We start from the raw sequence: 13,316 nt of genomic DNA on the forward strand, positions 1-13,316 counted from the left end.
TCCTGTGTACTAAGGGTCTTCCCAGCTCTGACATTCTGTGTTCTAAGATACCTCCCAGCTCTGACATTATGGGTTCTAAGGGCCCTCCCAGCTCTGACATCCTGGGTTCCAAGGGCCCTCCTATGCACCTTCAGGTGCAGCCAGGCCAGCCTTCACTGCCTGCTTGAAGCTCCTCCATCTCCTATCTACAATCCTCTCCCTCTATACCGTAACCTCTCAGAATTCCTAGCTTCCTTCAAAGCCAAGCTCAAATGCTCCTTCCAACATGAGATACTTCCCGATTGCTGCTCTGTCCTCATCACATGGGCTTCCTCTCTATCCCCACCCCACCACCTCCCAATTTACCTTGCATTTTGTAAGTACCCACTGGTTATGCTGATAATGATTATTGTTATTATGGCAGCTAGGTGACACTGTGGATAGAAGTCAAGGAGTCTCTTCTGCCTGAGCTCAAATCCAGCCTCAGACACTTCCTAGTTGTATGACCCTGGGCAAGTCACTCTACCCTGTTTGCCTCACTTTCCTCATCTCTGCCAAGAAAACCCTAAATGGGGCCATGAAGAGTCAGATATGACTTGTAATACTTGCAGTCATATTTTTTCCCCAAAGAGGGGCAGGAAGTATTCCATTGTTATCTTTGGGTCTCCCTCACTTAGCACAGTGGCATAGAGTAGGGGCTTTGTAAATGCTTATTAATGGGTCACTTGAAAAGAACACTAAGATACAAAGCTCATAGCAAGCAAAAGTTTACCAAGATGCCAATCCATTAGCTGTCTCTGACCCCCCCTCCTAAAGGGGTACAAATGTTCAGTGTCAGCATTTAGACTTCAGCAAAAGCTATAAATCAGGGCTTGATTTTTTAAAATTATTATTTATTTTAAACTTCAGTATTATATATTATCCAATTATTCCATTTTATTATTTTTATCATCTAGATAATAAAACATGTTAATAATATTATCAAAATATTATACACATCAATTATAAAATGTTATATAATACAAATACAATATTATTTAAATTTTATATAAAGATATTATTCAAATGTTAACTTTTAAGACATGTCTGAGCACTTGCTTTTTTGGACAGTCAGTTGTTTAAACATTTCCCAGCACAACACTGGAAGAAGGGATTTTCTTTCAGGTTGTAGCTTAGGCCACGAATCCGGGCATCGCAGAGACGTGGGAGGGAATAACAGCTACATCACAGAGGTGAGTTTCACTCTCCCTTTAAAGAATCTGAGAGAAATTATGCAGTAAAAAAAAAAATCTCCTGCAAAGGTTGTGGGGTTCAGTTAGCAGCTCCCCCCATCAGTCCCCATGCTATTTTTCTGCTGAGTTCCAGGGGAGGGATAACATGAGACTACTCTCCACATCTGGCCTGTAACGGGGCTGGGGGACCAGCATTCCTAGGTTTTTCACGTAGCAAGCTGAACCTTCCTACGCATGCGTGCACATACACACACACACACACACACACACACACACACACACACACACAAACACTCTCTCTCTTTCATATAACCACACACATACCTACATACATATACATACACACACAAAAATATATGCACGCACACACACTCTGAAATCTATTATAAATGGCTCTACCTAAACTATGAGCTCCAGATTTTCTCCTAACTTGCTGTGGGACCTTATATAAGTTGCTTCCCCTCTCTGGGTCTCAATTTACTTCTCTGTAATGCAAACGTTGGACTAGATCAGGGATTTTTAACCTTTTTTGGGAGACAGGAGGTCATGGACCCCTTGGGCAAACTGGCGAAGTCTATGAACCCATTCTCAGAACAATGGGCTTTTTAAAACATACAATGAAATCCATAGGCATAAAAGAAACCTAGTGAAATCTAGCTATCAAAATATCTAAAAACACATATACACACAAATTCACAGACCCCAAGTTAATCATCTCTGGATTAAATAGTTTATATGAATGATGAATGAATGAATATCTAGTCCAACTTTCTCATTTTGCAGATGTGGAAACTGAGGCCCAGGAAGGTGAAGTGACTAACTTCACAGATTGTAAATCAAAGGAAGAAGAATTTATATAGCACCTACCCCATGAAGGTGCTATCCCCATTTTACAGTTGAGGAAACTGAGGCAAAAAAATGACATGCCCTGGGTCACTTAGTAAGGTATCTGAGGCTGGATTAGAACACATGTTTTCCTGACTCCAGGCCTAGCTCTCTATCCATTGAACCACCAGCTCACTGCCTTTAAGATAGCTTGATGCCATCACTGGTTGGGGCTTAAATCCCAGCCTTCTGTCTACTGAGGTAGTGCTCTTCCCAGAGTTTCTAAATCCCTTTCTAGCACTAAAAATAAAATAAAAGTCTTCGTTTCCCTTAGATTCATCTTCTCAGTTAAGTCCTCATCACCACCTGCTTCTCCATCTCCCCCACTTGTCTCCTAAAGGGCTCCCTTCTCCTCCAGCCTCATTCAGCCTCTCCAAGATGGTGCCCCACATCTTTGCTGGCTGAACCACACGTGAATGGAAAAAGCAATGCCTTGAGTCCCTGTGTGACCTTAGTTCTTCCCTCTATAGCTTCCTCCTCTATACAATGACAGGGTTGGCCTAGGCAATCTGTAATTTCCTTTCTGGCTCCAAATTTATGACCACTAAGCCTGCACAAATGCTGCTTCTGTGGCCCTTCCCAAAACCTGTTCCTGGCTCTCCTCCTCCAGGAAGCCTTTCTTGATTCACCCTACCTGGTTTCTGCTCTCTACTCCCCCCCCCCCCCTTCCCAGCACTGGTTTCCAGAACTTTCTACAATTGGGAGAATTCCTGAGTATACTTTACCTTTCAGACTAGGGGCTCCCTAAGGGCAGGATCTCCCCTACAGATCAGTCCAGGGGTTCTTAATCTGGGGTCCACAAACTTGTTCATTTTTAAAAAATATTTTGATAATTCTATTTTAATATAATTTGCTTCCTTTGTAATCCTATACATTTAAAACCATAACTCTGAGAAAGTTACAGTCTGGCTTCTCTGGACTGCTGAAGGGCCCATGACAAAAAAAAGGTTACCCTACACTAGAAGCTTTTTCTCTAACCCTAATAATAGCAGCCACTAATAGCTAGTAGCATTTTCATAGTGCATTAAAGTCTCCAAAGCACTTTCCAAATATTATCTAATTTTTATCCTTACAATATAGGTGCTATTATTTATTGCCATTTTACAGTTGGGTAAACTGAGGCAGACTTGCTAAGGGGCACACAGCTAGTATCGGAGGTCAGATTTGAACTTGGGTCTTTGGGAGTCCAAGTCCAGCTCAATAGTGAGTGGTGTCAAAGATGATGTAGGCAAATGGCCTGCTCCTTCTCCCACAGGCTCTGAGATGACATCACTTCTTCCCTTCTCAGTCTCTCTAACTGAGAAATGGGTCTAATGACAGCCTCCTCCAGATCTCAGTGGCCTTTTGAACATGAAGAAGAAATGATTATATCGTATATGATATAGGCTATGATTATAGCTCAACTTCTTTCCCCAAGCCCTCTGTCCTTGAGGCTGTAAACCCTCTGAGGGTCGGCAGCAAGAAGAGATTAGGACTGCTTGAATTCTGGGTAGTCAACCTGCTCCATGTCCCTGGGGGTGTCACTTAACCCATCAAAATGTCAGCAGCACTGATTAAGCACCTACAAGTTGCTAAATGTCTCTGCCTACTGAGAGTCTACCTTCCCCTGGGACGGACCACAAGAACACAGGTGAATACACATGTACCGAATAGACTAGGTACATTTCAGGCAGGGCTATTAACAGGTGTGGGGGATCGGGAAAGGCCTCTCATTGGACGGGACCTTGGAGCTAAGCTTGGAAGGAAATGCGGCAGAGGGGAGGAGCCTCAGTTTCCTAATCTGCAAAAAAGGGCACAAAAATGCCTAAAGGGAAGGGCTCTGAAAACTTCTTATCGCTCTAGAAATGGATGACTGTTAGGCGAATGTCTGGCTGTCTCTTTAAGAAGGGAAGGGGTGTGGGGTGGGATGGGCCTGCAGTTCTGAAACTGGAAGGACCCCAAGAAGTCAGTGCGTCCACTCCTGGCCTCCGAAGTGGGCAGAGGATGCTTCTCTCCTCATATCACTCACTCCCCGGGGGGACCCCCGGGGCGACCGCGGAAGGGTTGGAGCTCAGGGGCTCGGAACTCACAACTTCAAGGCTTCCCACCTTTGGGACCTATGGGAGGGCAGTGTGGACAAGGCAAGCTCCCCCAGTGTCAATGTAAATATCCCTTCCCTGCTCAGGACAGTGTAGACCCAGAGCCCCAAGCCCCACCCCCACTACCTGATTCTCCCTTCCCCAGACAAGACGCCGGCCCATGTAGACCCCCACCTCCCAGCCCAGGGCACCCCTCCCCTACCCACCTCTCAGCCAGGCCACCACCGACCCGGGACCCCAGGATGTCACCGGCTCCATTGTGAATCCCAGACCGTCCCGCCCGGAAAATTTCCGCCCCCGAAACCAGGAGTCCTCCCTAGACTACGGGGAGGGCGGGGCCGGGCCGGGCCGGGGGCGGGGCCTGCCACATACCTGCGCCCACGTGGCCCGGGCCAGGTGAACATCCTGGCACACCTATTGGTCCGGCCGCTCTGCCCGTCAGCCAGAGAGGCCGGCCCCTCCCCATTCCCACCCCACTCCCAGCTCTAGCCTCGGGGGACGGACGCGGCAGGGACGAGACTTGGGGCACTGCACCTGGTCTAGGGCTTGCTGAGCCTTTGGACTCCGGACCCCTCCAGCTGCGCTTGAGTCCCGCTTCCCTTCGTAGGCTGCTGCTTTGGGCAGAGTGAGGGTGGAGTGCAGAGTAGGGGTCACAGACCCACAAGAATAACTCCTTCAGGTTACCAAACCCCTTACTACTGTCACAAGATCTCACACTATACCTAGGAGGTACGAAACCCAGGGATCGCAAAGAGTAAGGGTTTGTCCCTGGGGCTTAAAGTCAGTTAAGTAGCAAAGCCGTGCCTTTAGCAGCCAGGCGCTGACCACTACCTGGGGCTGCCCATAGGGCGCCCACACCACTCCTAAAGACGCCACACCACACTTAGATCTGACCAAAATCGGGAACCAGGGTCCAGAGGGTTGAGTGCCACAGGGCTGGGAGAGGGATCCCAGCCTCTCCCTATCCCAAACCAGCCAGCCCCAGCCCCCTCAGGTCACTAGGGGTCAGGAGCTTAATTAATCAAGCCACAAGCATCTCTCAAATGCCTGTTATGTGCGGCAGGCCAGAGGAGCTGGCTTTGGAATCAGGAAGGCCTGTGTTCAAGTGTCACCTCTGACACACACAGGACGTGTGACACTGTAAAGTCACAACCACTCTGGGTGTCCAGGCAACTGGCTAAGACCTGTAAAACGCAAAGACAGTGGGCTCAGCATAAGTAGAGAAAGCTCCCTTCACCAAGAAATCACAGGTCTTTTGGAAACAAAAATGTCCCTAAACTGCAGAAACTGAGAAAAAATGAAAACAGTCCCTTATCCTGGGGTTTACATTCTACCAAGGCAGAGGTTCTTAACCTAGGGTTCCATGAAATAATAAAAAAAAGTCTTAAGTGCATTTCAGAATAACTGGTTTCCTGTGTAATCCTGGGGAATTAAGTGTATAATTTTAAACACATTCTGGTTCTCCAGGATGCCAATGAGGTCCATGACTCACAAAAAGGCTAAGATTCTCTGGGTAGGGTGATGGCCAATCAACGCAGTGCCACAGGAGTAGAAACCAGATATTGGTACAATGGAATGAGCCCTGAGCTCCTGGGTTTAAATCGTACTGGATTCTGAAGTCCTGTGTGTACTCTCCAGGCCTCCCCTATAAATGAAGTGTGGCCTCTAGATGGCTCCTGAGTATCTGGTATCTGAATTTCATATACAAAATTGGGGGGAGAGGGAGGGAGAATGGGGCGGCTAGGTGGCACAGTGAATAGAGCACTGGCCCTGGAGTCAAGAGGACCTGAGTTCAAATCCAGCCTCAGACACTTAACACAAAACAAAAACTAGCCGTGTGACCTTGGGCAAGTAAGTCACTTAACCCCAACTGCCCTCCAAAAAGCAAAAAAAAAAAAAAATTGGCGGTGTGTATGGCACCAGAAACTGTCTTTTCAAGAAGTGGGCACTGGAGCTGAGCCTTAAAAGAGCCAACTTTGTCCAAAGTTCCTGTTGTTCCCTCCCCTGGCACCAGGGGGTATGGGTGATATGTAAAGATAGAGTACCTTCACAATGACCAAAAACAAAAGGCTCTTGGATTGTTGGTGAATTCGGGTGATGGAAATAATGTCAGGCAAGCAGCCAGAAGTCAAGTGCCATATCTAGCCCTGCCTCTGCCTGGCAAATGAGGAGGCCTCACCTTTGGGAGCCTGTTTCCTCCTTCATAGAATGGGTATGTTTCTGTAGCTGTGAAAGCATGGGACGAGTGTTTGAAACAGCTTTCTAACCCTAAAAGCACAACAGAAATGAGATTATATAATGTCACCTTGGATCAAAAAGGGAATTTCCTCTGCTCTCCAAAGCTAGGGCTCCTCTGTAGTTACCAACCTAGTTAGGAAAGAATTCAATTCAACCTTTATTAAGAGAGAGGGGCTGTGATAGAAGACCTGGATTTGGAGTCAGGGGACCCAAGTTCAAATCCTCAGGTGGCCATGTGCAAGTAACTCCCCTTCTCCAGGCTTATGTCCTCTTCTGTAAAATGAGGTTGAATTAAACAACTCAGGAAGTCAGCCAACAAGCACTTACTACAGGTCAGGAATTGTACTAAATTCTGGAATTACAAAGAAAGGCAAAAAATAAAAATAAACAATAAACTACCCTCACAGTGCTAGTTTTTAAGTGGGTTATATTCTAAGGAAGGAGACAACATGAGAGATATATACAGAACAGATGGAATGTGATCTGAAAGGGTATACATTAGCAGCTAGGGGAACCAGGAAAGGGCTCTGAGAGAAGGTGAGATCTGGGCTGAGGCTTGATGGAAGCCAGAAAAACTAAGACGTAGAGGTGAGAGGCAGAACATACCAGGTATTGGGGGCGGGGTGGGGGGCACAGCCAATGCAAAGGCCAAGGGGTGGGAGAGGGTGTAGTGTTCAAGAGCTATGACTAGGCCCCTGATTTGGAGGGCGAGGAAAAGGTAAAGAGTAAGGTATAAGAAATCTGAAAAGGTAGGAATAAACCAAGTTATGGGATTTTATATTTGATCCTAGAAGTAACAGAAAGCCACTGGAGTTCATTGGTGGGGTGGAGTTTTATTATGGTCAGACCTTTGCTTTAGATGTTGGGAGATGAGGAGAGAATGGATCGGAGTGGGAGTGGGAGCCAATTTGAAGGCAAGAGGTGGTGAGGGCCTGGACTCAGGCTATGATTGTGGCCACATGAGTTGGGGTGGGGGGGAGGGGATATATTCAAGGGATATACTTGGTGACTGGTATGTAGAGTGAGGACTAGAGAATAACCCAGTTTTCTGACTGGGAGGATGATGGTGGTGCCCACAATATCGAGAGGGAAGTTTAGAATGGAGGAAGGTATATGGGGAAAGACAATGAATCATCTTGGTTGGACATATTGAGTTTGAGCTGCTTATGGGACATCCAGTGTGAGACACTCAAGAGGGTGTTGGTGACTAGCTCATCAGAGAGACAAGAGCTGTGTATAAATCTGGGAATTGGTTCTACAAAGATAGTAACCCAAGGGAACTAAGGAGATCACCAAGTCAGAGTACAGAGTAGAAAGAGGACTTGGGACAGAGCCTTAGGGGACAGGCACAGCTAGAGGGCATGATGGGAATGAGGAACCAACAAAGGAGACTGAGGAGCCGTTGGACATGTAGAATCAGGAGAGAGCAGCGTCTGGAAAACCTAGAGGAGGCAGCATCCAGAAGGAAGTGATCATCAGTAGCAAAGGCAACAGTAGACAGGGTAAGATGGCTGAGGGAGTGAAGAAAGGGCCATTCGATGTGGCAAGATTACTGGTAACTTTGGAGCAAGCAGGTTCAGCTGAATGACGTGAGGTTGGAAACTAGATGGCAGGTTTAGAAGAATGGGAAGAGAGGAAGTGAAGGCACTGATTAGACATGGCCTTCTCAAGGAGCAGAGAGGACAGAGAAATAGAGGCTAGGTAGCAGAGCAGGTCTCCATCATCCACAGATAGTGACAAAGGTGGGATTTGAACCAGGCCCTCCACCTCCAAATCTTGCACTTCCTTCCACTGCATCACTACTACCAGCCTCTGGAGAGCTCGGACATCCCACTGCTCCACCCAAATAACGTCCAGTACACCAGCCCAGGCAGGATTGGCGACCTCTTCCACCCCTACCCTGGATGACACATACCCTGCTGGTGTGAGGCCTCCTTCCTCCTTGTATCCAGGTGCCCGCCTCCATGGCAGGAAACGGGGTGGGCACAAAGGCCTGATTCCAGCCTGATGCTGATATCTCTTGACAGCTGCCGCCCAGGCTGGCCCGGTAAGGGGAGGGGACCTGATTTAAAGGACCCACTGCTATCCCAGCTGCCTGTGAGTCGTGGGCGGGCAGCCGAAGGTGAGCATCCTCTCCAGGAATCCATGCCTTTGGGTTGGGGGGGATGAAAGGTCCTTTCCTGGCGTGGGGGTTAGGGGTACAGAGGAAGGTTTGGGGACTGGAAGACACAGAGCTGAGCAACTAGTAACAAGGAGAAGTAGGGGAGACTGTGTATGTGTGCATGTTGGGGGGGGGCTGTGTGAGCAAGAGGTGGGGATATAGCAAGAATGTAGCCCTAAGCATTCCTGCCCCCTCCCCTTGACCCAATTTCTATTTAGTGGCATTAGAAATGCCAACCGGGTTTTCATTCCCCTCCTGCCCTCACCAGACGGCCACCAGGAAGACAAAGCTATCCCCTATACCCCACCAGTCCTAGGCCAACCATGCGCTTTGGACGACTGACCCCCGGCTATTTTCGGATGCTTGAGGTAACTCCCCCCCACCCCATAACATACTGGGCTTCCTTCTCCTCTACCCCCAACCCGCCACAGTAGGAGCCTGCCAGGCACGTTGCATGCCGCCTGAGCAGCTGGGCCCCGCATGCTAGCCCTGCAGCACTGATGCGAGAGAGCATTGGGATGGAATGTCCCTGGGAGGGAGGCCATCCTCCTGCCCTTCCGGAGCCTGAGCAAGAAGGGGTGGGGTTACTGATATCTCCCACCAACCCCACCCCTTCTCCATGGCACCCCTCCCCTCCCAACCTCCCTGGTTTGCATCCATAAGGCCAAAGAGACCACCCTGGCATCCTAATGGACTCCCCTGCTATCTCCTTGCTCCCAACACTGCTCCCTTTCTACCCGATTACCCAGATGCAAGTGGCTGGGGAGCTGGAGGCAGAGCCCCGGAACCAACTGGTGGGTGCCCTGGCCACACTACTGGCTGTGTTCGGCCTAGGGCTCTCCTTCTACAGTGTCCGGCAGCTAGTGGGTCAAGGAAAGTCCCCGAAGACCCCATGATGGGACAGGGAACCCCTAGAAGTCTGGGGGGCAGCATCCATCTCACCCAATATCCAGAGGAAGAACTTCTCCTGTCTCTCTTTCTAACATCCCCCCTCCTCCCACCCCATCAGATGGTGGCCCCAGAAGGCTGGGAGGCCAAATGGGAAAAGGAAGGGGTATGGGGAGCATCCATGCCTACCTAGGCTGGAGAAGTGGAAACCCTGAATGGAATAAACCTGGAAAACTGCAAAGTGCAGCCACAGAAGACATGCCATGACTGGGACTCCATCTGGTGACATGCATCCAAAGCAAAGTAACGAGAGGGGGGGGGGGGGGGGTTCTCATTCCCTTGACCCAAAGGCTCAACATGTGGCAGAGAGTCCCACAAGCATAGCCCATGGGCAAACACAGTCTTGGGCACTAGGGATACAGGAGCTCCTGGGGGAACGTGGATGGGGAACAAGCATCAGCTCCAGCCTGGCATGCAGGAGAAATGTGAAACATGATGGACACATAGCAGCTCAGCTCCTTTATTGGGGAAGAGTAAGGAGATTCTGCTCTGGGTTTGGGGGGAGAGATATAGTCCAGCCAGCCCAGCCTAGCATGGCTAGCCAACAGTGGCTTCCTCTGCCTTGGACAGCGTCAGCTGGCCACCTCCATGTCAGATATCTCAGTGGATACCTCTGTGGGCACTGCCAATAACTTGGGGGGCACATAAGAGCCCATGCCTGCTGCCCGCTCTGCTTCTTCCTGACTGTAGGGTTCTATCATCAGCTGCTTCAGTCTGTAGGAAAAAAGAGGCCAGGGTTAAAGAAGGGTCAGGGCAAGGATGGAAAGAAATGGGGAAGGAGATCAGAGAGCGGATCTAAGGGAAGAGGTCAGAGGCTAGAAAGAAAGAAGAAATGCTGTGGGGGACGCAAAGAGGGGGAAAGGTGAAGGTGAGAAGAAATGAAGGGCTAGGAGATGAGTAAGATGGGGCCTTAACAGCTGGAGGGAGCCAGCTCCAGCCTCCCACCTTTTTTTGTGATCTTTGGACTTCAAATGATTCTTCAGGCTGGCAGTATCAATGAAGTATCTCCTGGAGGGGGCCAGAGGTAAGATGTGAGTAGAGGGTCCTTTTCCTCTCCTCCATCCTCCAGAGAGGGAGAAGAGCTAGAAGATGAGGCATCCAGACAAATCTCTGGCCCCAAAACTTGATCTTTCACCTCCCAGCTTCCTCTCCTTCCTGACCTAGGGCCCAACCTGCATCCCCAGTTCCAAACCCCAGTTCCCAAAGCCTCCATGCCCAGATCTCCAATCTCCACAGGTTCCTGATACTCAGCTCTATCTCCCAAAGTCTTCATCCTCCAGGTCCTCAACTACCATCCACACCAAATCCCACAACCCTTTTAGTTCCCAAGTCCCAAATTCCCCACTCCCCACGCCCTCACCCCCTAGGTGCCCACTTCCAAACCCTTCCAGAGCCTCCAGTCTACTAAGTCTCTATTTCCCTGCCCTAGCCACCCATTTCCTAGCCATGGGAAATGAGCCTCTCCCCGCCATGTCCCCACTTCCCAGTCCCCCATGGGCCTCTGTCCCCCAGGTTCCCACTTCCCAGCCCCCCATGGGCCCTGAGGCCTCACTTCCCAACCCCCCATGAGCCTCTTCCCCTGGGTCCCCCATTCCCCACCCCCACTCCCTAGCACGGCCCCGGAAGACTCGCCCCCGCCCCGCCCCTCCCGGAACTCACGCGCAGGCCAGGCAGCGGTGGTGGCCGCCTCCGGGCAGGTCGGGGTCCAGCTCGGCGTCCGGATGGGGCCGCCGGGCGGCGCTGTCGGGCTGCAGGTCCCGGTGAATCTCGTCCAGGTCCGGCCGCCGCCGCTTGGCCTTCAGCTGGCGGGCCAGGGAGTGCGCGCGGTGCGCGCCGGTGCGCCGGGAGCGCGCCATGGCCTCAGCTGGGGAATAAGGCTAGGGGCTCGGGGCCGCCGGGGCCCACGTGAGCTCGGCTTCCGGGCCGGGTCGTGACGTCACGGGGCGGGCCTAACGGGAAGCTCTGCCCCAGCGCCCCCTGGCGGACCGGCGGGGCGCCACAGCGGGGCCAGTGTCGTTCCTGGTCCCCAACCGCAAGATCCCCACTACGGTCCGGGACAGAGGGGGTTCTCCAGCTGAATGAAGTCTGTCTGCACCTCCCCGCACCCACTGCGCCTCGTCCTTCCCCCTGGGGCTCTGCGGAGCACCCCTCCTGTACCCCCCCCCTCCCGCCCCCTCGTGGCCCCCCCCCCGTCCCAGCGCTTTCTCATCCCCCTCCCGGATCTACAAGCGTGCCTTCAGGGCCGTGGAGGATGCAGACAGAATGAGAGACAGCCATCCATCGGTCAGCACTTAGCAGCCCTACTGTGTGCCAGGCGCTGTGCTCAGTGCTGGGGATACGGAGTTACAGAAGGAACAGGCCCCTTGCCTGCAATCAGTCAGCAGTTATGAAGCACCTACTATGTGCGGGGCAGCCAGCTGGTGCAGTGAGCCCGGCGCCCGACCTAGTCAGGAAGACTCTTCTCCGGAGTTCAGATCCGGCCTAGCTGTGTGACCCTAGGCAAGTCACTTCACCCTGCTTGCCTCAGTTTCCTCATCTGTAAAATGAGCAAATCACTCTGTTATATGGGCCAAGAAAACCCCAAATGGGGTCATGAAGAGTCTGACATGGCTGAAACAGCAACTACTACGTGCCAGACCTGATGTTTAGTTCTGGGGATACAAAAGACAAAAAAAGAAACAGCCCCTGCCTTCAGCCCATCAATCAAAGTTTGCTAAGTAATGCCGCACAGGGTGCTAAGCTCTGTGGGCATGAAAAGAGGCAAAGGACAGTCCTAGCCTCTCAGAGCTTACATCTAGTGGGGGAGGCTACATACAGGACAAATAGGAGATAATTTTTGTTTGTTTGTTTTGGAGGCAGTGGGGTAGGTGACTTACCCAAGCTCACACAGCTAGTGTCTGAGGCTGAATCTGATTTCAGATCCTCCTGACTCCTGATGTGCCACCTAGCTGCCTCAAGAGGAGATAATTAGCAAAAAGAAGGCATTAGGATTAAGGGATTGGGGAAGACTTCCACTAGACTTGGATTCTAGGGAAGGAAGCCAGGAGGGCATTCCAGGCATGAGGCACAGCCAGAGAGAATGCCTGGAGTTGAGAGATTGGAGGGTCCTGTTCTTGGAACAGCCAGGAGGCCAGTGTCAGTAGATGGAGGGGTACATGGTAGGCAGGAAAAGGCAGGAAAGAAGACTGGGAAGGTAGAAGGGGCTAGCCCAGGGGTAGGGAACCTGTGGCCTGGAGGCCACATGTGGCCCTCTAGGTCCTCCAGTGCAACCTTCTGACCAAGTCCAAGTTTTACAGAACAAATCGTTTTATTAAGGGGATGTGTTCTGTGAAGTTTGGATTCAGTCAGAGGGATGCCCTTGAGGACCTAGAGGGCCACGTGTGGCCTCCAGGCTGCAGGCCCTTGAACGTCAAAGAGAACATTTTGTATTTGATGCTGGAGGCCGTGACAGGGACCCACTGGAATTTATTGAATAGTGAAGTGATGTGGTCAGACACTGTTCTTTAGGAAAATCACTCCAGTGGCTGAATGGAGGACAGACGTGAAGCAGGCATAATTCAGGGAGTGTAGTTCCTTCCAAGGAAACGACAGGAAACATGTAAAAATGGATTTGATAAAGCCGCAGAGGGAGAGGCAGCAAGGAGCAGAGACCCATCGGATAAGGCCTGGACTTAGTGTCAGGAAAATCTGAAATTCTTAGACGGTTACTGTGTGACCCTGGGCAAGATGTTTAACCCCTGCCTCAGTTTCCTTATCTGTAAAATGGGGATAATAAGATCACCTGCGTAGTCGAGT

The 13,316-nt window shown here is 50.7% G+C and overlaps 2 protein-coding genes and 1 long non-coding RNA gene across 4 annotated transcripts in view; 1 reads left to right on the forward strand and 2 right to left on the reverse strand.

Moving 5' to 3' along the window:
- The window catches only part of CNKSR1 (connector enhancer of kinase suppressor of Ras 1), a 16,143-nt gene extending 11,619 nt beyond the window's left edge, over positions 1–4,524 (reverse strand). Inside the window, exon 1 of the mRNA XM_069079456.1 lies at positions 4,381–4,524. Within this exon, the coding sequence (XP_068935557.1) occupies positions 4,381–4,432 (52 nt within the window). The 5' untranslated portion in view covers positions 4,433–4,524. The remainder of the gene's footprint in view (positions 1–4,380) is intronic.
- Positions 3,465–9,710, forward strand: LOC138154538 (uncharacterized). Of its 2 annotated transcripts, none has more exons than XR_011166633.1 (4): positions 3,465–4,237; positions 8,440–8,534; positions 8,842–8,941; positions 9,424–9,710. It is a non-coding gene; the product is annotated as an uncharacterized lncRNA (long non-coding RNA). The 2 variants fall into 2 exon arrangements; XR_011166634.1 differs by having other exon boundaries at positions 3,465–4,216.
- Positions 9,711–9,967: 257 nt separating this feature from the next.
- On the reverse strand, positions 9,968–11,453 carry ZNF593 (zinc finger protein 593). The gene is made up of 3 exons (XM_069079115.1): positions 11,181–11,453; positions 10,467–10,529; positions 9,968–10,235 (listed from the first exon to the last, which is right to left on the reverse strand). Exons 1-3 carry the CDS (start codon positions 11,375–11,377, stop codon positions 10,094–10,096), a joined length of 402 nt encoding a protein of 133 aa, XP_068935216.1. The 5' UTR covers positions 11,378–11,453; the 3' UTR covers positions 9,968–10,093.
- Positions 11,454–13,316: the final 1,863 nt, after the last annotated feature.

This window comes from Petaurus breviceps, unplaced genomic scaffold (assembly GCF_028583685.1).
Source record: "Petaurus breviceps papuanus isolate PSGF00001 unplaced genomic scaffold, PetGlider_PUasm1.0 91041, whole genome shotgun sequence".
Taxonomy (NCBI): Eukaryota; Metazoa; Chordata; class Mammalia; order Diprotodontia; family Petauridae; genus Petaurus; species Petaurus breviceps.

Bases quoted from the DNA above. Each gene is read 5' to 3' on its own strand.
- ZNF593 (XM_069079115.1), bottom strand. From the start codon at position 11,377: ATGGCGCGCTCCCGGCGCACCGGCGCGCACCGCGCGCACTCCCTGGCC. The intron at 10,530-11,180 runs GTGAGTTCCGGG...GGCCCCCTCCAG, and splicing joins CACCGCTGCCTGGCCTGCGC to GAGATACTTCATTGATACTG. The intron at 10,236-10,466 runs GTGGGAGGCTGG...TTTTTCCTACAG, and splicing joins TCCAAAGATCACAAAAAAAG to ACTGAAGCAGCTGATGATAG.